Genomic DNA, 25910 nt, shown 5'->3' with positions numbered 1-25910 from the left:
TGGGTAGCAGCAGAAATTGTAACCAAGCCAAGGTACGCAATACAAAATTTGAATTTACCGTTGGTAGAACTTACCGTTAGTAGACAGAGCGCTTAGAACAAATTTTAATTTACTATCATGGTTATTCGTATCTCTCAAAGTTTGTAAGTAGAGGAGTGTTTGTATACTGGATGAAAGATTGCAAACTATTGTGAAAATTGGTGAACAAGTACATGTATATACAGGTACAGTACATCTCTATTTACAATGGTTCATTTTACAATAAACTGAGTTTGCAGTGGAGTTAGCGGTTCCGATGGGTATCGCAAGTACGATGAGATACTGATACGACAATATTTTGAAAATATTTCGAAATTTGGCACATGACAGGCGCAGGCAGCAGCTTACAGTTAGGCATTGTATGGTGTACAATATATTGGCTTGAGAGTCTGGGATGAGCGTGTCTCTTGCCGTGACCCGACCTCACTCCTACTCTCCGTCTACAAAGTTAAATTCGGTCAGTGTTCGTGTGTGATTTTTGTGCATTTGTCTACAAGTATAAACTGTTTAAAACTCAAATTAGTGTATGTCAGAATGTCTGCCAAATACTCAAGTGAGTCTCTTGCTGGTAGTGACAAGAAGAAGAGGTATTCCATTACTTTGGAGCAGAAAATGAAAATTATCAACCAGCATGCTGGAGGAAAGGCAGTGATGGTGATTGCTTGTGGCGAGCGTCTGTCGCAGTCAGTGGTATCCACCATAATTAAGGACAAGAAACAGATAATGGATGCTATAAAGGCATCTACTTCAGTCCATTCGACAGTTATAACAAAGAAGAGGACAGGTCCTTTGGAAGAAATGGAGCAGTTACTGGTCATGTGGGTAGAGGACCAGATACAAAATCATATGCCACTCAGCATCTTGCCCATTCAAACAAAGGCATGCATGCTTTTTGAGGAACTAAAGAAAAAAATTATGATACCCACAACAAAGATTTTCCTGCAAGGTCTGGATGGTTTTATCGTTTCAAAAACTGCCATAATTTTCATAGCGTGAAAATTCATGGTGAAGCAGCAAGCGCTGATGCCAAAGTAGCTGGTAAATTTAAGAATGCTTTGCTTAAGATTGTCGTTGATGAAGGGTACTTGCTGGAGCAAATCTTTAATGTCGACGAAACAGGACTGTATTGGAAGTGGATGCCTTGGCAGTCTTACATCCATAAAGAAGCAACAGCAGTGCCTTGATTTAAGGCATACAAAAATCAACTGACTCTTCTGCTTGGTGGAAATGTGGCTGGATATAAACTCAAGCCATCCATGATTTATCACTCAGCAAATTCAAGGGCATTAGCAAGAATCAGCAAACATACACTTCCATTGCATTACTGGCATAATAAGAAAGCATGGATAGCTGCACTGCTATTAGAAGACTGGTTTGTGCATTGCTTTATTCCAGAAGCAAAAGATTATTTTAGGGAAAACAGCATCCCCCTCAAAATTCTGCTGATTCGTGACAATGCTCCCGGCCACCCTCAGCACATCGGAGATATTAAGGAGAATGTGAAAGTTGTGTTACTGCCACCAAACACAACTTTGCTCATACAACCCATGGATCAGGGCGCCGCGGCTATGTTCAAGGCCTGTTATCTTCGGAACGTGTTTGCTTAGGCTGTTCAGACTACGGATAATGAGAAAGAGCTTAGAACATTCTGGAAGGAGTCTAAGGGTGCATGAATGGGATTTGGACAAAAGTGCTAAAAGTGTATGTGAACTCATTTAAAGGTTTTGATAGGGATGAAGAAGTTGTGCAAATTGATAAAATGATCTTAACACCTGGGAGAAGTTTAGATTTAGAAACTGAAGAGGAAGATATCCAAGAACTCATAGATGTACAAGATGCAGAACTAACGGCAAAAGATTTAATTGCACTTGCAGAAGAGAGAAAAAGAATAGAAGAGGAAGAAGAAATTGAAGGAGAGCCAAAGCAAAAGTTTATGACAAAAGAAAAAAATGGCAGAGGCATGTGCCTTAATTGACAATGCAATGAATCTTTTTCATCAAATGGAGTGAACATGGAACAGTTTGCTAAAGTTGAGAGAGCACTTCAAGACTCTATTGCTTGTTACCAAGTCATGTATGAAAAATGAAAAAAACAGACTGTGCAATCTATAATGGATTACTTATTTAAGAAAATCCAGTGCCATTGCCTTCCCCCTCGCCTTCCCCCACGCCTTCCACCACATATGAGCCTCAACCCTCTACATCCCATGACAGCTCTTTCCTCAAAATCATACCCCCTGTAACACTGGAACTAACACCCGAAGAAATATTAGCTGAAGAGGAGCGAGTTGATCATCCTGCTGCTTTATCATCCTCCTCCTCTTCCAATTTTTAGTTAGTATGCGTAGCCATCAACAGCCTGACACTGTTCAAGTACGCCGATGATGGACCGAATCTTGGTGAGTACCCCTGTACATTACCCATCTGATTCTTGTTTGTGTTATTCAATTTCTCTGTTTGTACTGAATTATCATAAAGCAGTCTGCCTTGTACTGTACAGTATAGTGTAGGCTTGGCTACCATATATGTATAGATTGTACCCTGCACTGTACATACAGTACCCTGTTTGTACTGAATTATCATAAGTCACTCTGCATTGAACCTCCAGAATTAGCTGATGTTGATAGGTAATTACACCATATATGCATAGAGTATAGGTTAGGCTACTGTACAGTATATGTATAGATTGTACCCTGCACTCTATATACAGTAGACTTGGCTAATTTCAAGATACGTTAATTTCATGAAATGATGCCGGTTTTTGTAACCTAACCCCATCATAAATGGAACAATACCTGTAGTTTTATTACAGGAAGAGGCATAGTCTTTATAATAAGAAAAATGTGGGAAAAGAGGCTGGAAGATAATTGTAAGCTCTACTGACCATTTATAGACTTAGAGAAGGCATTTGATAGTACAGTATACCAAGGGAGGTAATGTTATGGTGAAGTGCTGGAAAAGTTGGTTAGGTTAGTTGAAATGACTTATAAAAGAACAAGCATAGCAGTAGTAACAGCTTGTGGCAAAATAGAAATGCTCAAAATTAGAGTTTGTTTGCATCAATGACTTGCATTTAGCTTGCTAATTTTTGGTTGTAATGGTTATGGGTCTCTTAAGTGTAGAGATTAGGAATGAAGATCTATGGGAATTGTTGTATGCAGATGATCCGGTAATCACAGCGGAAGCTGAAGAATTGCAAAGGAGGGTAAGAGAGTTGCAGGAATCTATTGAATTTAGTGGTAAGAAGGTAAATGGGTAAGGTGAGAGTATGGTGTCCAACAGACTGGGAGTGAATAGGCTATTTGTACAAGACACACTTATAACAGGTGAAGAATTTCAAGTACTTGGGATCTACTTTAAGCTAAGATGGAGGGTGTGAAGCTGAGGTTAAAAGCAGGATAAAAACCACTTGGGGGAAATGGAGGGTGGTGGCAGAGGTAGTGTGTGGCAAGAGAGTACCAAGTAAACTGAAAATGAAGAATTGTTGCACTCAAATCAGACCAGTGATAATGTGTGTTTCACAAACATGGACATGAGGAAAGAAGAAGGAACAGTAGCTGGAGTTAACAGAAATTAAAATGTTGAAGTAGATTTTAAGAATCTCAGTGTGTGAGGGGATTGAAAATTAAGAAATCAGGAGATGTTATAGGGTGGTTAAGATTACTGATATGATAAAAATGAGATTGAGATGGTATTGACATGTGGGTAGAATGAGTTAGAAGGAAGGAGTAAAGAGGTCATGGATGGGACCTCTCAAGACTAAAAGGTCAAAAGGAAGGCAAAGATTAGATGGAGTGATAAAATGAAGGAGGATTTGGAGAAGGTTTTATTGGCAGAGGATACTTTTGATAGGAATAGTTGGAGAAGATGCATCAAAGCAACTGACCCCTTAGCATAAGGATAGCAGTTTGGGTGAAGAAGATTCTTTGTGTCACTTATGTTAATGCTCTTGATGAAGAAGTTGTTGCCGTAATGTCATCACTTCTATAACCAGAGCACTGATATTCTGTCTGTATTTAAATCTTTTATTTTACAAAAACCTATTGTAAAGTGGATTGTGTACTGAATTATGCATTATGTGCTGAAGAATTTGTTATTATTGTGTTTGTCTGCTGTGAATACTTGGATTGAGCAGGTACAGTATAAGGATTTTCCATGATGGTATATGAATATATTTTTTTCAGTTTTAGATAGTAATTCTAAAAATTCAAGTGTTCAGTATTATTAGGTTAATGTTAGTTTTACTAATGTCATTATGCTTTTGCCAGGTGATGGAGTAGAAGACCCATTAATGGTTGAATCTCAGTTTGTGAAAACAGTATCTGACATATTCAGCAGTCATTCAACGCTTCCATACTTCTTGCAGTTTTTGCAAGGATGGGGATCAGACAAGTATGCTAGATTTTGGCTAGATGTTACTAGTTTCAAGGCATCAGCAGAGACACATATTCACACTAATGATACTCTTCATCTTTATGAAAAGAAACATGTAGATGAAGGTTGCCTAAGTGATAGTGATAAGGGAAGAAGCTGCAACAAAGATAAAACTGTCGTACAGCACACAGAAAGTGTTAGTGTTGTGACCTGTCCTCAGGTAGATGCAAGTGACAAAAGTTTAATAAGTTTTCGAAGTGAAGTGAGTTCACATGGGAAGAGGTTAGTATTACCAGATTTAGTAAGCAATATTAAAACTGCTGCAAATGTCACACCATTAAACTCTCCTGATGGTCCATCCCATATGCAGAATTCTGTTAGTCCTTTTCCTGGAGAGTGGAGTGATTGGCGCTCGAGTGAAATTTCAGATACAAAACTAAATAGTATGATGAAGGAAGAATTGTTTCAGCCAAGAAGCGAGTCTTTAACATTCTCGGTGACAGGTGAGAGCAGTGTTATGCTTTCAAATTCATTGACTCTATCAAGAGCCCAGAAGTTAAGACAAAGCATTACTGATGATGCTTTAAGAATTTTCCAAAAGTATATATCACAAGAGGCTGAGCTGTCCATTGGTGTAGATGACTCAACAAGGGAGGAAATACATAAGAAGATTTGTGTGACAAAACAGGACATCAGCTCAGACTGCTTTGAATCAGCTCAAGTGATTGTGTTTAACCACATGGAGAAAGAGTAAGTATAGTGCTTGATTTGCTTGATTTACTGTAATCAGTTTCTGGTCAAAGAATTTCGTCTGTTTTTGAAAGTAAATCACTCTACAGTATAGCTTTTTTTTCAGCTCTTGAAGTCTTTGATTGGTCATACTACCCTTTTCCATATTTTTTTGCACCCAGTGGTATCTTTTCAGATAGAAATATGGAGTATCATGTACTGTATTGTATAGAACCATTTTGCTATGAATTTTAATCCCCTGAGGTGGAAATAATTTGAACTGCTTCCTCTTCTCCTGTTCTCATATATTGCAAAAAAGTAAGAGTACATGTTATGGGTTACATAATTTTTCTGCCTGGTTTCCTAAACTATATTTGAGTATTGGGAAATGATGATTGGAATGAACTTCAAGTTTAATCTTGAAGAATTTATGGTAGATATATATAAAACACCAGGATTATCAAAATTTCCTAATAAAGTATTGTATGCTATTTTAGAGAATTATGCATTTGTTAACCTTGATTAAACTACTTTCCAAAAGAAGGATGATCAATGCTTTAATCCTGAGTATGAAATTGAGTTTTCATTTACTTTGGTTCTTGAAAAAGGACTACTTATTTCTTTTTTACAATGAAGCTTTGTGTTCCCCAAGATGACTACACATTTTGATTTCAATATAAATTTTTGTTGTATTTTTCATTATAGTTATAAAAAGATGCTACACTGTAATTTGTTCTACAGAACTTTTAATGCAATCTGTCCTTATACACATGTTTTCCTATAGGTTTTTGCCTAAGTTTTTGGCCAGTGATTATTACCTCAAGCACCAAATAGATGTCCTGACAAGTGGATCAGTGCGGTTAGCAGACATTCTCTATAGTGATTCTGCTTTACCTTACTTCATGGAGGTGAGTCCCACTCAAAAAAATTGTATAAATCTCTTAGCTGAAAGCATAATCAGTTTTACATCTTCCTGGTTAAGCATTCCACTGTTTGGTAGTTCTCCATACTCTTACACCATCAGCTGCCTTTTTTGTCATATTTTGGGACCAGTACTGTATTATTAAATATATAACATTTATATACCTTTACATACTCTGTTTATTTTTGTGGAATATCATCATTCACACCAGAGTTGAAATTGGTTCAGTTTGAAATAGTTTGGTTTTGGATTTTTATGTGTTAGAGTACAGTATTATTTACACAGTAAAGCCATGATTAACTCTCTGTGGGGAAAATTACTCTTGAAAAACTCTGTGAAATGTGAAACAGAAAAAGCCGAACATCGTCGAAAATCCCATGCATTGAAAACAGTAAATGCATTATTATTGCATCAAAAAACCTTCAAATTATGATTATTCTGATGCAGTGCTCCATGTACAGTATTTCTGATGAATATATTTGCAGGAGCGGAACGTCGTAAACCGGGGACTGCCTGTACGTAACACTGGGCACAAACAAACTATGAATAAATAAATCACCAAACAGTAAAAGAGCTTCCCTGTGCCCTTCCTACACTACATTCTCCCATTACAGTGTCTTACATAAAGTGTAGGATAACAGTTCTATTTTTGTGCTAGTTTTTTAAGTTAATTCATCCTTTAAATATAATAAACATTATTATTGCCATTGACAGAAATAAATCAGACCTGATCTAAACCTGGCCACAAAAATGACACCTCTTATCTTCCTAACCTGTTACTGTGTTCTCATAGTATAGCCTTGACTTAGCATTTACTAATGTGGCATATCCTCAGTTTAGCACACAATCATGGTTTGCTAAATAATCCTCAATTAAGCAAAGTATCATCTAGAAACTTTTGCAAATTGGGAGGTGTTTGGTAACTACGTATGCATAATTATTCTACACCAAATGATCCCCACTTTAGCAAAGAAATTGTCTTGAATTCTCAAAAATCCAGAAGGCAATTGCTAATTCTTGATGCACCCTAGCAGGGAAAACATGTTGCTAATTGTTCCCACACAAATCCAAACCTTCATTCTTTACGTAGAGATTGAGCTTACAAAAGTGAGCTGGGACGTCTGTTTTGACTGATATCAAGTTCAGGCGTCTTTCACGACTCTCTGCCCACCTGTTGCTGTTCAAACTTGTATTGATTAATATTCCATCAAACTTTCCACCCTCTCCAACAATTTTTTCATAGTGCAGTTGCGAGGTTTTCCTCCTGTTACACCTTTCAAACCTCCTTGCTGTCAATTTCTCTTTCAGCACTCAGTGACCTCATAGGTCCCAGCACTTGGCTTTTGGCATACATACTATATTCTCTCTCTCTCTCTCTCTCTCTCTCTCTCTCTCTCTCTCTCTCTCTCTCTCTCTCTCTCTCTCTCTCCTTTTCCTTTTTTGGTTGTTGACTATGTGTTTGTTTTTCTTTTTTCAAACTACTCGTCGGTCAAAGGAATGAAGTTTTTCTCTTGCGATTATGAATACTATTTTTATTGGGCACATAACAGCTTCTGGTAGTTACACAACAGCTGTATCATTCTCTGAAATACTTAGATTTAGCTACTTGGAATGTCTGTGACAATAAGGTTTACCATATTGAAGGTATTCCTGCTATCACGGCCTTTCATTGTACGCATGGGAAATACAGTCGACCCCCCGTACTCATGGGGGTTAGGGACCACAACCACCCGCGAATAACGAAAGTCAGCAATATATTGGAACCCCTCCCCCTCTAAAAATGCTTTTATGTAACTGCCTCTTTCAAGCCAGTCAGCATCAAGGAGAGCGGGTACCCTGCTGTGTGACTGGCTTCTTCCAACCCTTCCAGATAATAGCTGTCATCATAGAGAGAGAGAGAGAGAGAGAGAGAGAGAGAGAGAGAGAGAGAGAGAGAGAGAGAGAAGGGGTGAACTGAGTACAGCATACCTTAAACTGAAATACTTTTAACTGCTTATTTTAATAGTTCAAACATAATTATACCCTAAACTATTATCTTAAAACACTTTAATATAATTTCAAAGTCATCTTACAACATTACCCTTAAAAATGTATGGCTCACAGCTATGTGTGAAACTAATAAAGTTACCCCTGAGAGAGAGAGAGAGAGAGAGAGAGAGAGAGAGAGAGAGAGAGAGAGAGAGAGAGAGAGAGAGAGAGCTGGGAAAAGAAGAGAGATAGGGAACAAAAATACATATGCACATTCAAAAATTATTTAATACACTAGTGACAGTATTTACACAAAGGCAAATAAAGATTAGTTCACAAAACTAGGTTATAAGAATGCGCAGCATCAGTAAACTTTAAACTAAAATCAATCATAATAAAAGAAGGGAAGCTCCCTCACAAAGCATCGGACTTACAAGCCAATCAGCAACTAGCAGAGCTGACATTCTGTTCTGTGATTGGTTCTTCTAATCCTTCTAGCCAGTAACATCTCTGCTACAAGCCTACTAGCCAGTCAGCATTGAGGTAACACACCCTATTGTGTTATCGCTACTTCTAACCCTTCCAGCCAATAGCTCCCTTTCTGTCCATCTATCCATTTCTCACATTCTACGAGTATCCTTTGGTGTAGAAGAGAGAGAGAGAGGGAGAGAAGGGCTGAACTGAGTTGTTTACACCGGTTTAACAGTAAAAAATGTTGGGACAATAGTTATTTATACATAATACGATGATAATAGATCAGTATAATATATATATATAAATATAAATATATATATATATATATATATATATATATATATATATATATATATATATATATATATATATATATATATATATATATATATATACAGGCAGTCCCAGTTAGCGGGGTTCCATTCTAATGGCGTGATGATTACTAAAAACTGGCAATTTTGGGGCTATTTTGGTGATTTTCGCACTGAAAATTGCTGATTTTTGGTTATCAGTGCCTCTGTTAGGTATGTATTGGCACCAGTACCCAATTATTGGCGTCGATAAGCGGAAATCGGCGATTTTCGACCGCCAATAACCGAGCCCGCCGATAACTGGGGACTGCCTGTGCATGTATATATATTTATATTTATATATATATTAGTTATAAATGATTTTGTTTAACCAGACCTCTGAACCCTTTTAGAGTTCTTCTCAGGCTGAAATATATATATATATATATATATATATATATATATATATATATATATATATTATAGAAGTTAAGAGGGCATTGCGGCTATTAGAATTACATATGTTCTGGTAAAAAGTGACCAGTAGATTCTACACACACACACACACACAAAAATATATATATATATATATATATATATATATATATATATATATATATATATATATATATATATATATATATATACAGGCAGTCCCGGTTCTGACTTCGGTTCCGAGGCGTTAAGAGGGCTTTTCAAATATACGACGCATGTATAAGAAGAAAATGGCCCCAAAACGGCAGAATAATCATAATTTGAAGGTTTTTTTGATGTAAAACTCAATAATAATGCAGTTTACATCGTTTTCAATAAAAGCATTAAAGTAAGGTTTTCTTATGATTTTTGACGATTTTCGACATTTTCACACACACAAGAACACACACGTAAAACCGGGACTGCCTGTATATATATATATATGTATATGTATATATATATATATATACATATATATATATATATATATATATATATATATATATATATATATATATATATATATGTATGTATATATATATATATATATATATATATATATATATATATATATATATATATATATATATATATATATATATATATATATATATATATATATATATATATATATATATATATATATATATATATATATATATATATATATATATATATATATATATATATATATATATATATATATATATATATATATATATATATATGTATGTATATATATATATATACATACATATATATACATACATACATATATATATATATATATATATATATATATATATATATATATATATATATATATATATATATATATATATATATATATATATATATATATATATATATATATATATATATATATATATATATATATATATATATATATATATATATGTATGATTATTATATATCACTTTTGTACGTGATTCATTTATCACACATTACCACAGGTGAAAAATAAGAAACGGGTGTAGGTCCTGACCGGTTTTCAACTTTATTTCCAAGCCATTTGAAGGACTGATACAGAGTGTGAGAAGTCACAAATATATATACTACAAGAACAGTACTGACGAACATACACAACCGTTAGAGGCTCCATATCCCCACTCAGGCGGTGTCGAGGTAGGAGTGGCCTTTAAAACTCATTTGGCTAAAAATCACAATAGACTCTCAGGGGACATTGCTGATAAACAGACCATACCCCACCTCAGATCCACACCTGACAGGTGTCATGGAGGCGGAGTTTGGAAACTCATTAACATTACTACCCTCGTACTGTGTTTACAAATATGATCATCCTATTTTCATACATCTCTACTGCCTACCTTAAAGTTTAAACAATTTACAAATTTCTTTTGATATTAAAGGATCAAGTTTATACATCCCTTGACTGATATTCATATTTATGGTTGTAACTTTCTTTTATGAAGCTAGATTCAATGATGTTCCTTTCCAGTGCATTATTAGAATATACAATCCTTTTGCCCCTTCCCAGTTGATAGCATGATTGTTCTCACTAACATGTACAAATATACCACTGTTCCCTTGTGCATATCTCACACATTTCTTATGTTGTTCAATTCTTTTTCCAGTGCTTTCCCGGTTTGGCCAATATAAAAGTTGTCACAAGACTTACACGGAATTTTATATACACACCCTTTAATATTGTCTGGGAGTTCTTGATAAGTACATTTTTCATTGTTGTATTGTTCTTAAATGCGACATTAACACCAAAATTCTTAAGAAGATGAGGATATCTTTCATACTATTATTATAAGGCAGAACAAGCAAATTTTTTGTGTTGTAAGGTTCTTTCTGGTTTTGATACATAGTCTTTTTTGCCGCTTCAAATGCACTGTTTAATACACTATCAGGATATTTCAATTTTTTGCCTGCATTCCTAATCTTATCTATTTCATCATCAATATATTCAGGGCTACATACCCGTAATGCTCTTAAAAACATAGATGAAAACACTGACTTTTTAACCTTACAACACAAAAAATTTGCTTGTTCTGCCTTATAATAATAGTATGAAAGATATCCCTCATCTTCTTAAGAATTTTGGTGTTAATGTTGCATTTAAGAACAATACAACAATGAAAAATGTACTTATCAAGAACTCCCCAGACAATATTAAAGGGTGTGTATATAAAATTCCGTGTAAGTCTTGTGACAACTTTTATTTTGGCCAAACTGGGAAAGCACTGGAAAAAGAATTGAACAACATAAGAAATGTGTGAGATATGCACAAGGGAACAGTGGTATATTTGTACATGTTAGTGAGAACAATCATGCTATCAACTGGGAAGGGGCAAAAAGGATTGTATATTCTAATAATGCACTGGAAAGGAACATCATTGAATCTAGCTTCATAAAAGAAAGTTACAACCATAATATGAATATCAGTCAAGGGATGTATAAACTTGATCCTTTAATATCAAAAGAAATTTGTAAATTGTTTAAACTTTAAGGTAGGCAGTAGAGATGTATGAAAATAGGATGATCATATTTGTAAACACAGTACGAGGGTAGTAATGTTAATGAGTTTCCAAACTCCGCCTCCATGACACCTGTCAGGTGGATCTGAGGTGGGGTATGGTCTGTTTATCAGCAATGTCCCCTGAGAGTCTATTGTGATTTTTAGCCAAATGAGTTTTAAAGGCCACCCTACCTCGACACCGGCCTGAGTGGGGATATGGAGCCTCTAACGGTTGTGTATGTTCGTCAGTACTGTTCTTGTAGTATATATATTTGTGACTTCTCACACTCTGTATCAGTCCTTCGTCAATGGCTTGAAATAAAGTTGAAACCGGTCAGGACCTACACCCGTTTCTTATTTTTCACCTGTGGTAATGTATGATATATATGTATATATATATGTATATATACATATATACATATATATATATACATACATACATATATATATATATATATATATATATATATATATATATATATATATATATATATATATATATACTATATATATATTGTTTGTGTGTGTGTGTGTGTGTGTGTGTGTGTGTGTGTGTGTGTGTGTGTGTAGAATCTACTGGTCACTTTTTACCAGACACATATGTAATTCTAATAGCTGCAATGGCCTCTTAACTTCTCGAATTCTTCGCGTTTTTTTGGATATACTTGTAATTACAAAGCCATAAGATCGAAATGCAAGAAATTGAAGAGACTTTGATGCCCGGTCGCTGGAAACAAACCCGCGTTCCCTCACAAGGAGGTGATGTTGCCGACCTGACCACGTGGTCAGGTCGGCAACGTCACCTCCTTGTGATTATGGGAACGCGGGTTCGTTTCCCACGACCAGGCGTCAAAGTCTCTTCAGTTTCTTGCGTTTGGATCTTACAGCTTTGTAGTTACAAGCATATCCAAAAAAGCGTGAAGAATTCGAGAAGATAAGAGAGCATTATGACTATTAGAATTACATATATATTTATATATATATATACATATATATATGTATGTATGTATGTATGTATATATATATATATATATACAGTGTTGGGGATTACCTCCCTTTTTTATGTTCTTTGTTATATGTTTGTATAGATTTTAGTCTTTCTCTTCTTACCTTGGTTTCTTTCAAGGTGTCCTTCAGATCGCTTCGCGGATGATGTGCTATCTGTGTATATTTATTCTTTTTAAGTATTGATGTCTCTCAGAAAGGCGTATAGAGACGAGATCGGTAATTTCTTCACTTTAATTAGTACTTAGTATTATAAAGATCAGTACAAAATTAACAAGTTAATATGATAGAAACGAATCACTCTTGAATCAGTCTATATGGGGAACATGGGCTTAGGGAGACGTACTCTCCCTTGAAGGACACAGTTCTGAACTGAACTCTCCTCGTAGGTCTCTAACTCGTCGAACCCTCAGAAAAACTTGCTACCTGCAATCTCCACCTCCTTCTAGCCTTATTGGAAGGACTAATCAGCAAGGCCTCCCCTTCAAGTAGCTGATTGGAAGGACTGTAGTGGGTGTGATTCAAATCTCTCCTTAGAGGACTTGATAGGAGGTGATCTTAGGAGGGTGTGTGAAAGACCCCTCCCAAACATAATTGATTGGAGGTTGAAGAAGTACATCACTTGAGCCAACCCCCAAATTCCTGGAACTTCCACGAAAACACCTTCCTGCTGTTGTAAGCATTTAGACTGTGCTGACTCATGTTTTGGTTAGCTTCAATCGCGAGGCCATTATTTCTCATTTTTACGACTGTTTTTATGGCTTAAACACGATATACTGCAATGGTCCATGTAAACATCCCGCGTATTGATAACATGACTCAACAGCATTTGGCTGTTATCACTGTGTTCTTTGCCTCTGTCTTTATTCTTATTTCTCTCTCCTTCTCTCTCCTAACTTTTTCTCTTTCTATCTCTGTCTCTCTCTCTCTTTCTTTTCTATCTAACTTCCCTATCTATTCTACACCACAACATCACTCGGTCACGCTACCTCACACTGCCCTCAGTGTGACAAAAAGAATGTATTTCAATGGATGATTGCAAAATCACAAATAAAATAAAGTATTTTGTGATTGCCCATCAAGTCAATTCTCAAAAAATATTTAAATTGCACAAACTGTGTCAATGCACTAATGCAAAAAAATCAATTAAGAACATATGGTAGAAAATTCACATATATCATGAATCAAAAGAGATACATATACATGTATATATATATATATATATATATATATATATATATATATATATATATATATATATATATATATATATATATATATATATATATATAATGAATTATTATACTGTAAAAATGGTTAATTGTTTTAACACATAATGCAAATAATAATACATAAAGAATTCAGTAGTAAATTATGTCTATAAGATCATTTTACTCTTCATTGGCCCTCTTTAATTCTGTTTTAATCTCCTCAATATTTGAAATTACCACACGTTTGACCAAAATTGCAAACACTATTATTACAATAATGATTATGACCAAATTGAACAGAGACAGAACTGGTGAAACATTTTCTTTGTAATAGAAAAATTCATCTACTAAAGCCAACTCATTTATTTATTTTAAATTCTTTAACTTCACTAGAGTAGTTCATGTATGGGTTATTTTTATGGATTGTGATTTCTGTGAAGACATGAGTTTCATAATATAATTTATTAGGAATAACTAACTTGCAAGTCTTATCAAAAGCATGGACATTATTGAAATTAATTTCAGTACTTATATTATGGCAATTAATAGTTGCTGTTACTGAACTCAGTGAAAACACAAAAACTGACTGTTCTACTAGGATGGAAACAAAATCATGTTTGGATAATTGTGTACACAGTACTGTCTCTTGATTTTTGTTTTCAATTATTTCTTGAACACAAGAATAGGCATTAGTAGTTTCATACAGGTTGTCAAGGTTGCAAATATACTCTTTATCTTTCAAAAGTATACAATCTCTTAATTGAGCATCAGTAATAAATGACATCATTAGTCCATGTTCTTCTAATGCAAAATTGATGTGGTTGACATTTGAGATAATTACGTTTTCCTTTATCAACATGGGAAAAGGATGTATGGACATCAGTACTTCTGCCTCTTTTTGATTAAAAGGTAAAATTAGAAGGATCTTATTTTTAACCACCTTGGTGGTTATCAAATTATAATAGACCATTATATCCTTTACCATAGGGGTATAATGTCCTTCTACCAAAATATCACTAATTATGCCCTCTAATTCTCTTGGGTTTATTAATGTTGGACTTAATATTCCTTTATAGGCTAACAAAATGGCATTTAATAGATCTTTATGGTCTTGCAATACAATTCTAACATTGTTCATAAATGTACTTAAATGTTGTTCATCTGTTATTATCTTAATCTCTTTGGTAATATTTGTGTTCACTTGATTAATAAATTCCTTTATTTTTCAATTCATCACTGTTTAAGTTTTGAGAGCTTATAATCTTATTTAACACAATGCCCTTGTTGCTGCCCATTTCTCCAGTTTGTCTATACGGGCACTTTCTTTTTCTACATTAGAATCTGTCGCGACACCAAATAACTGATTAAGTGCTGTTTCTATAAAAGGTAAGAGGATCGTTTGGATCTTGTATTTAACACACTTTCTATGTCATTATCTAGTTTTTCCAACAATGGTAAAACACTGTTATTTTCACTTTTCCTAATTAATGATTTTAATTCCCTTTGGACATCTTTCAATGTCATTTCATTGATAAGCACTGATGTAATGTCAATACTCACTATGCCCAAGTCCTTTATTAATTTCTTGAGATCCCTTTTTCTCTAGTAGTGCACCCTTCCGGATCACCACCAGATGACAGATGACAGTGTTATGATAACCAAGAAGAACCGCATGTTTGTATCTGTAAGAATAAGCCTTATCAGATATTCTGTATACATGAGGTATTTTAATGCCTACACATTGTTTATATCTAACAGTTCAACACTTTACATAAATTTATCTTTTTCTTAAGTTGTATTTGTTATTTATTGGTTCCTGTTTATCTTCTTTCAGTAATTCAACTATTCTCATATTTGACCAAGAGTCTGTTTTTATTACCTTTACATGATTGGTATGAACAATTCTTTCTTTTAGATCACTCTCACTTATGATCTTTAGCTTATTTAACTTCAACACTTCTAATACCCTATAAGGACCATTAAACTTTGAAGATACTTTTATATTAGGACCTTCTGGAACATGATTCTGAACATATACCTGAGCACCTACTACAATTTTTGGTTTAGCTGTATTTTTGTCATAGTACTTTGCTTGGACACTGAGCTTCCTTAAGTCTAGTCTTCGTCTGTTTGATTGTTTCATACGTACGTCTAGTTTTCCAGGCAATATAGTCATCGTAGTTATAAGTACAGTATGTTGGGGTGGTGTGGCGTCATCTAGTAACGTATTTGGTAGTCTCTTCTCGTATCCGTATAACAAGTAGTGTGGTGATTCTCCTACTGTCTCATTTACAGTATTGTTTATAGTAAACTGTACGTCTTCCAAAGCTAAATCCCAGTCTTCTGTATTAGGTTTAACTAAAGTTTTCAGGATATCCTTTATCTTACGATTCGTTCTTTCTACTGCTCCATTTGAACTTGGTTTATATGCTGTGATTTGACATTTATTTATCTCATAAAATTCACATAATTTTCTTAAAAGTTCACTAGTAAATTCTGCTGCGTTTTCAGAAAGAAGAACTTGTGGGCATGAATGTCTCGTAATAATTCTAGATTTAAGAGCTTCTGCTACTGTAATTGCATCTCTATTTCTTACTGGTACAATCTCTACATATCTTGTTAGATAGTCTAAAAAGACTAATATTTGTTTATTTCCTCTAATAGTTGTAGGAAATGGACCTAAAAAGTCCATAGATACGACCTGAAATGGATTCAACTCCGATGGGTATTTTTCAAGTGGAGCTTTTGGATTTACGTTACCTTTATTTCGATTACAAACTACACAATTTTGTACAAAGTTCTTGGCATCCTCACTACAATGGGCCAAAAATAGTTTCTGGTTAGGATTCTAGTTGTCTTTTTGATTCCAGGATGTCCTGCTAACTTGTATGAGTGTGTTAGTTCTAAAACTTCTCTGATTAGTGTTTTTGGGATGTATAGTCGAGAATAACCATTCTTCTCTGTTGGTCTTTTATACAGTAATCCATTGATTAAAACAAAATCAGGTTTTAAAGATTCATCTGTCATTAGTTGTCCTATTATATGCCTGATTTCTGTATCCATTCCTTGTTGTATTTTTACTCTTTCCAAATCTAAATCTACCACCTGACAGCTAAAACAAAAAGTATTAGTGGTAATGCATTTCTCTGTTTCTTCTTTGGCTCTGGATAATGCATCTGCTAGTGTATTAAATTTTCCTGGGATATATCTGAATTCTGGTGCAAATTCTAGCACACTAATGAACCATCTATTGAACTTGATGTTATTTGTAAAAGTTCTCTTCTTAAATAAATCACAAATTGGTTTGTGATCAGTAAGTACATTGACTTTATGTCCTAAAATTATGTGTCTAAATTTCCTTAGACCCCAGTATAATGCTAAACATTCTCTTTCTATTGTGCTATAATTTCTCTCTGCAGCATTCAAAACTCTACTGGCATAATATACTGCTCTCATTCTTGTTTTGTCCTTTTGTAATAATACAGCCCCTAGCCCGGTACTTGATGCATCACAGGCTAAGTAAAAATCTTTGGAGAAATCTGGGTAGACTAGTACGGGATTTCTGGTAATTTTACTCTTTAGTGTTTGGAAAGCTGTCTCTTGTTCTTTATTCCAGTCATATTTGACATCTTTCTTTGTTAATTCTGTTAATGGTTTGGCTATTGTAGCAAAGCCCTTAATGAAAGGTCTATAGTAGCCTACCATTCCTAGGAAACGTCTCAATGCTTTCAAATTGGTAGGAGCTGGATATTCAACTATTGCTTTTATCTTGCCTGCTTGCATTCGCAGACCATCTTCACTAATTACATGTCCTAAGTATTCCAAAGATTTCATTAAGAATTGACATTTCTTTAATTTGATTTTTAATCCTGCTCTTCTTAATGTTTCCAAGACTATCTCTAATGTTTTGAGGTGACTTTCTAAATTTTTGCTAAAAATGATAACATCATCTAAGTAAACTGCAAAATTTTCTATATCCCCTAATATTTGAAGCATTAATCTAACAAATGTTAAAGGAGCCGAAGTGAGTCCAAATGGCATGACTTCAAATTGCAAGTGTTCCTTGTGTGTGCTGAAGGCTGTGAATGGTTTTGACTCTTCGTCTAAAGGTACTTGCCAGTATCCACTAATTAAATCTAAAGATGAAAATATCCTTGCACCTCCTAATTGAGCTAACATATCTTGAATCACTGGCATTGGCATTCTATCGGGGATGGTGTTGGAATTTAACTTTCTATAATCTATCACAAGTCTCCAATTTCCATCTTTCTTTGGAACAAGTAGTAATGGAGAATTATATGGAGATTTAGAAGGAATGACTACCCCATCTTTCTTCATTTCTTCTTTCAAATTATCAACTATGGGTCTTTGGCTTATTGGTAATCTGTAATTAGGAATAAAGAATGGTTTTGTTCCATCATCTAATACAATTTTATGTCTTAGGACATTTGTTCTACCTAATTTATCTCCTTCTATTGCTATTACATCTCTGTATTTTTCTAATACTTGAATTAATCTATTTTTGTTTTCTGGAAAATCTGTTTTATTCACTTCTTTGCTTAATTCAGATGTTTGACCAGTTACAGAGAAAAATGCCTCTTCTTCTAATGTTAGTAATGGATTGTTAATAGGTATTCCTTTACAAAAGACAATGCCTGCATAAAGTGTTAGTTTGTTATCTGAGTAGTTCTGGACATAAACTTCACAAGTATCACCCTTCATGTGGGCTAAAGAATTATCCATTCTGACAAATTCTGATAACTCTTCATTTAGTAAAAGAACATCTTTAACTCCTATCTCTTCTTTTCCCCTTAGATGTATTTTTGTTAAACACTTTGGATGCAAAATTACCTGTCTGTTTAGTATTAATTGTACTTTATTATCATCAGCAGTGCTTACACAACATACTTCATCTTTTGTTTCTGCAAAGTAACAATGTTCTGCATCTATACTAGTTTCTTCAGTTACTGCTATTATATCATTTATATCTACTTTATTTATTTTGTTTAACAACAGTACCTCATTTACTAATTTCCCTTCATTATCACAGCTGCTTACTACATTGCTATAATATTCTGTATTTATCTCTCTATATTTATCATCGCACATGTCTTGTTCCTCGTCATATTCAAAACATTGAGGATCACCTTTATTTATTTCTGGGTCACTTCTTTTGTTGGAGGGTATAATTTCTGGATGTGCACATCTTAAATTTCTAGTCTGTAATAGTGGAAATTCCTCCTTTCCATTACCATTCAATTTAATTTGTTGTTCTCTTGATGATAAGTTATTTTCTGTATGTCTTTCTCGCTTGTTGAAGTTGTCTCAGACAAATTGATCAGATTTGGGTGAAACTTTTCTTCTTCAAGCGTAAAGCATACGCTCTTTTTATTATCTTGTGTAAGGTTAATTCTTCCTTCTCGGCAATTCAGTATAATTCCACATTTCTTCATTAATTTATTTGAGAACAACACCTGTGCGGGAAAGAACCTGTCTTCTAGATAAAACTTTCAACAGTTTTATGTGACGAAAGGCATATTTCTAAGTTCACATTGCCTAAACTTTTTATCTGTTTACCCGCTACTCCTTTTATTATTTTGCTTTGACCCTGAATTAGCGTTTCTTTAATGCCTAAGTAATTTGTTAATGTGTGTTTATCAATTATGCTTATAGTACTACCTGAATCCATAAGGACAGTACATAATTTATTGTGTATTGGAATTTTAATGATAGGTAAATCCTTTCTGATTATTTCTTCTTCATCCATGGAAAATACAACTTCTTTACTCTGCAATATGGATAGTGCGGATGAACCTTCACTTCTATTTGCTAATTCTTCTATTTGAAGGGACTTTCTTGTGGTATTCTGTGTAGGGATAAATTGTCATTGATTTGAAGACTTATTTGATGTTGAGCGGTTACTACTTAATTCAACTATTTCTTTATTTCCTTCTTGTGTTATTAAGTTTGCTAAAACTTGTGGAATTCAAAGTTTTATGTGCGTCTCCATGTTCTGAGCTGACGAGCAACAAGGCTTCATTTATTTTAGCTCTTTCATCTGTTATTCCCCCTGAAATTATATGACTATCTGCGTCTGCTAGCCAATGATTTACAGTATAGGCTTTGAGTCTGCTTTTGTCAGGATTGGAATCATCCACCTGTCCACAGAAGCGTGTGGTGGTTGTTATGACGGCCACCTGATTCATGTTATAAAATTGTAATGAGTATTATTAGTATTATTAGTATTGTTACTATTATTATTATTGTTAGTAGTATTAGAATGATTAACACTATTTTGGTTCTGGTTATTTGTGTTACTACTGTTAGTATTTCCTTGCACTACAGCGGAGTGGGAATTTAGTCTTGAAATTCGACTTCTTCTAATTGTCGACGGTCTTAAATCGTAATGTGAATGTCTAACAGTGTTCAGTAATTCTTCAAACACTCGTTGCATGTCCACACACAAAAAAATTATTCACTCAGAGTACATCAATCAAAAAAATTTTTTTTCGTTATGTTGTACTAAAATTAAAAACAATTTGTCAAATTGTCACACAAAAAAAAATTAAATTCTCTATTGAGTTCAAGTGCACAATTAAAACCTTTTTCAATACATAAAATAAATTCTTATATGAAATTGGGCATCATATCATCAAAATTCATCATAATAAGTACACAAAATTATATATATAACTTCTCAAATAATCATCACCAACCGAGTGAAAAAATAACTAATTCCCTATCTAAATTATTTACTAAATAATTAATTATCATAGAGAGAGTAATGCTGGTATTTATGCAAAAGGAATTTTATTCACTAGAGAGAGTTTTCTTATTTTTCAATCTTATAGCAAGATGCAAAAAAAATTTTTATATATATCTTCACTTATTTATTAAGAGAGAGAGCGGACAGTAAATTCCTTACTGTGTGGTGTTGCTGATATCGTGATATCGCTAAATGTTGTGCCTTCCGCGGTGAGTGTGTCGCTGCCGGATCCGCGTAAAAAATCTGACTACGTCTTCGTTGTTTTTTTTTTTTTTTTCGCTGTCGTTTCCACCTTCAGAATCTTGTTGAAAGTCTGTGCGCTGTTTTTCTTCAATCCCTCGATGCAATGTCGCAAACACTGGGCTTATTATCGCTGTCAGCGTCTTGCTCAATTTGTTGACGGTAACAATTCAAAATGTTTTTGCTTCGGGACCACTAAAACAGTTTTTATTCACACTCGACGATCTTGTTGTAAGCTGCTATTCGCTGGAGTATTTTTATTTCTTCAGATATAGTTTGTTCGTTGTCGTAAAAAAATCTAAGTTCGTTTTGTAGAATTTCGTTTCACTGTATAACTTAAATAATTGCACTGATAATTTCATTAATGTTCGTTTGTTTCGTCTCGCCTTCTGGATCCAAGTAAGCTGCCACCATTTGTTGGGGATTACCTCCCTTTTTATGTTCTTTGTTATATGTTTGTATAGATTTTAGTCTTTCTCTTCTTACCTTGGTTTCTTTCGAGGTGTCCTTCAGATCGCTTTGCGGATGATGTGCTATCTTTGTATATTTATTCTTTTTAAGTATTGATATCTCTCAGAAAGGCGTATAGAGACGAGATCGGTAATTTCTTCACTTTAATTAGTACTTAGTATTATAAAGATCAGTACAAAATTAACAAGTTACAATGATAGAAACGAATCACTCTTGAATCAGTCTATATGGGGAACACGGAAGCGAGGGGAGACGTACTCTCCCTTGAAGGACACAGTTCTGAACTGAACTCTCCTCGTAGGTCTCTAACTCGTCGAACCCTCAGAAAAACTTGCTACCTGCAATCTCCACCTCCTTCTAGCCTTATTGGAAGGACTAATCAGCAAGGCCTCCCCTTCAAGTAGCTGATTGGAAGGACTGTAGTGGGTGTGATTCAAATCTCTCCTTAGAGGACTTGATAGGAGGTGATCTTAGGAGGGTGTGTGAAAGACCCCTCCCAAACATAATTGATTGGAGGTTGAAGAAGTACATCACTTGAGCCAACCCCCAAATTCCTGGAACTTCCACAAAAACACCTTCCTGAGAAGGCGGGGCTATAGAATCAGCTGTTGTAAGCATTTAGACTGTACTGACTCATGTTTTGGTTAGCTTCAATCGCAAGGCCATTATTTCTCATTTTTACGACTGTTTTTATGGCTTAAACACGATATACTGCAATGGTCCATGTAAACATCCCGCGTATTGATAACATGACACAACAGCATTTGGCCGTTATCACTGTGTTCTTTGCCTCTCTCTTTATTCTTATTTCTCTCTCCTTCTCTCTCCTAACTTTTTCTCTTTCTATCTCTCTCTCTCTTTCTTTTCTATCTAACTTCCCTATCTATTCTACACCTCAACAACAGTATATATATATTATATGTATATAATTACAGGCAGTCTCCAGTTTACGAACGGGGTTCTGTTCTGACGCCACGTCGGAAGCCGAAAATTGTCGTAAACCGAAATAATTGTAAAAAATCGTAAGAAAACCTTACTTTCAATCCTTTGAATATCCTTTGGGTATCTTGAAAATGATGTAACCTGCATTTTTAATGAGTCTTTTCATAAAAAACCCTCCAAAATTGTACCATCCTGCTGTTTTGGAGCCATAGAGAGAGAGAGAGAGAGAGAGAGAGAGAGAGAGAGAGAGAGAGAGAGAGAGAGAGAGAGAGAGAGAGAGAGAGAGACTGTTTGCCTCACCACTTATCTACCAGAAAAAGACTTGGAATATCACAGAACTACCATGCTCCCCCATTTTTACATGGGAATAGGCTTCAGAACCTACTGCGGAAATGCAAAATCCCGGGAAAAGCAAAAATCCCCTCAAAAAATGGCTGCCTATCTTGAAAGTTCAAATACCAAATGTATATTTAGTATCATCCTACATCAAGTTTAGCTTAAATTAGTATCCTATTACTACTGTATTAATCTTTGAGAGAGAGAGAGAGAGAGAGAGAGAGAGAGAGAGAGAGAGAATGTTAATCTATTTCTCTTTACTGTGACTGACAACATCAACAAACATTTTTTTTCTTTGTCTTCCAAACATGTACTAGTGGACTACCTTTACTATGCATTTTTAAAACACACCCACACAAACAGTTTGCATATGTAAAGAGACTCAAATTAGCAGTATCTTTTCCTGAGAGAGAGTGAGAGAGAGAGAGAGAAAAGGGCTGAACTAAGTATCTATTTATATATCTTTCCATTTCTCATTCTACCCTTTGGCACAAGAGAGAGAGAGAGAGAGAGAGAGAGAGAGAGAGAGAGAGAGAGAGAGAGAGAGAGAGAGAGAGAGAGGAAGGAAGGAAGGAAGGGAGAAACTGATCTTCTACCCTTGGTCAGAAATGTCAAGTAATTTGACATATTTGACAGTTCCACCCTCTCCCATAGCTTCAAAGCTTTGAGCAAAAGACAGGGTGTGATATTTCTTTGTTTAAAAATTGAAGTAATTTACTTTAAAAATGCATAAATGTTGTGATTACAGTATATTATTATTATCTTAATCTTATTAATATTTGAAAATTAGCACTTATTATTTAGGTAAGTCATTTATTTATCATACAAACGTGGTTAGTTCTCTCCATCTCCTGTCATTCTCTCTCTTTCTGTTATCTCAGAGAGAGAGAGAGAGAGAGAGAGAGAGAGAGAGAGAGAGAGAGAGAGAGAGAGAGAGAGAGAGAAATTCTACTCACCCTCCTTTTAGTGTATGCAAAGCCCTTGAGGTACAAGCTTTGTGGTTGGGTAAAATCCCACCCTTCCTGCCAATAGCATGTTGTCAGGGGGGGCGAGAGGAGGGGGGAGGGTGTTGTTACAGGTTGTTATTGGCTACTCTCAGTCCTTCCGGAGAGAGAGGATTGCTATGAGCTCTGTTATTGGCTACTAATCCCTCAAGCTGACAACCTTGTCGTCATGAAGCCTACATCAAAGCAATAAAAAAATTGTAACAAGCGATGTTGGAATTTTAGTATATTTTTATGTTTATTACAGTAGTCCATATTTCTTTGAAGGATATATGCAGTACTGAGAGAGAGGGAGTGAGATATATATATATATATATATATATGGGAGGTTGGCCTTACTTAAATCTCAAGGGTGAAATTATTCGTGAATTATTTGGGAAGAGAGGGATATGGGCAGTTGGCCTTACGTAAATCTCAAAAGTGAAATTATTTGTGAATTATTCGGGAAGAAAGAGATATGGGCAGTTGGCTTTACTTAAATCTCAAAAGAGTGAAATTATTCGTGAATTACTCAGAGAGAGAGAGAGGGGTTGAATGAAGTGATTACATCAGGAGGCAGTTTTGTGATTTCACGCGATTTTAATTTAAAATTTTATCAATACTTTGCTGTGGTCACCTTATTATTAATATTTGAAAATTAGTAAATCAATTTTTTATCATAAAAAATATATTTAGTCATGAAAATAAAATAAAAAAATCAGTAATTAGTAAATATTGCTCTATTAACCCTTAAATGCCGAGCCTCTATTTACAAAAGTGTCTGCCGTATGCTGGCGCGGTTTGGGAGTTAGTGCCGAAGTGGAAAGAAAAATTTTTAAAAAATCACAGCACGCTCAGTTTTTAAGATTAAGAGTTCATTTTTGGCCCCTTTTTTTCTCATTACCTGAAGTTTAGTATGCAACCATCAGAAATGAAAAAAATATCATTATCATATATAAATATTGGAATATATGACAGCACGAAAAAAAATTTCATATATAATTGTATGCAAATCGTGCTGTGAGCAAAACGGTTAAAGCTAATGAGCTATTTTTTTCGTTATATTGTACACTAAATTGCGATGATTTTGGTATATCACAAATTGTAAAGCGATCAAAGCAACAGGGAGAAAATATTATCACAAAATGATGCATGAATTCCTAACGTGCAGACGTAAAATAAGATTTTTTAAAAAATTCACCATAAATCGAAATATTGTGCTAGAGACTTTCTGTTCTGTTTGTTGCAAAATAAAGGTAAATGATTGAATATTACTAGAATGTAAGAGTTTTTGCTTACAATTGTATTTTTCGACCATTTCGGTTGAGTCCAAGTTGACCGAAGGTTGAAATTTTGGCACTTATTGTGATTTATATGGAAATATTTCAAAACTGATAAAAGCTACAACCATGTGTTATTTTTTGTTGTATTCTACATGAAATTGTGCACATTTTCATATATAAAACTTTATGTAACGACTAATATAAAACGGTGCAAAACTTACGACAAAGTGACTAAAGAAATTCTGAGAATTTCAGTAGAGTTAGCGCCCGCGGATGTAAGGAAAAAGTTTTTTCAAAAATTCACCATAAATCGAAATATTGTGCTAGAGACTTCTCGTTTGTTGCAAAATGAAGGTAAATGATTGAATATTACTAGAATGTAAGAGTTTTAGCTTACAGTTGCATTTTCGACCATTTCGGTCAAGTCAAAGTTGACCAAAGGTTGAAATTTTGGCACTTACCGTGATTTATATGAAAATATTTCAAAACTGATAAAAGGTACAAGCATGAATTATTTTTTGTTGTATTCTACATGAAATTGTGCACATTTTCATATATAAAACGTTATGTAACGACTAATATAAAATGGTGCAAAAATTACGACAAAGTGACTAAAGAATTTCTGAGATTTTCAGCAGAGTTAGCGTGCACGGATGGAAGGAAAAAGTTTTTTCAAAAATTCACCATAAATCGAAATATTGTGCTAGAGACTTCGCATTTGTTGCAAAATGAAGGTAAATGATTGAATATTACTAGAATGTAAGAGTTTTAGCTTACAATTGTATTTTTCGACCATTTATATGAAAATATTTCAAAATTGATAAAAGCTACAACCATGAGTTATTTTTTGTTGTATTTTACATGAAATTACGCACATTTTCATATATAAAACTTTATG

The 25910-nt window shown here is 34.4% G+C and overlaps 1 protein-coding gene across 2 annotated transcripts in view; it reads left to right on the top strand.

The window, feature by feature from the left end:
- Window positions 1-25910, top strand: part of pkaap (A-kinase anchoring protein pkaap) — a 539141-nt gene that overhangs the window by 233683 nt on the left and 279548 nt on the right. For both annotated transcript variants that reach the window (XM_067091661.1, XM_067091662.1), the window contains exons 3-4: window positions 4307-5162; window positions 5926-6049. In XM_067091661.1, the coding sequence (XP_066947762.1) occupies window positions 4307-5162; window positions 5926-6049 (980 nt within the window). The remainder of the gene's footprint in view (window positions 1-4306; window positions 5163-5925; window positions 6050-25910) is intronic.

Source organism: Macrobrachium rosenbergii, chromosome 48, assembly GCF_040412425.1.
Source record: "Macrobrachium rosenbergii isolate ZJJX-2024 chromosome 48, ASM4041242v1, whole genome shotgun sequence".
NCBI classification, from domain to species: Eukaryota; Metazoa; Arthropoda; class Malacostraca; order Decapoda; family Palaemonidae; genus Macrobrachium; species Macrobrachium rosenbergii.
The sequence above is the reverse complement of the archived record's forward strand: the minus strand, read 5'-3'. Positions and strand labels throughout refer to the sequence as shown.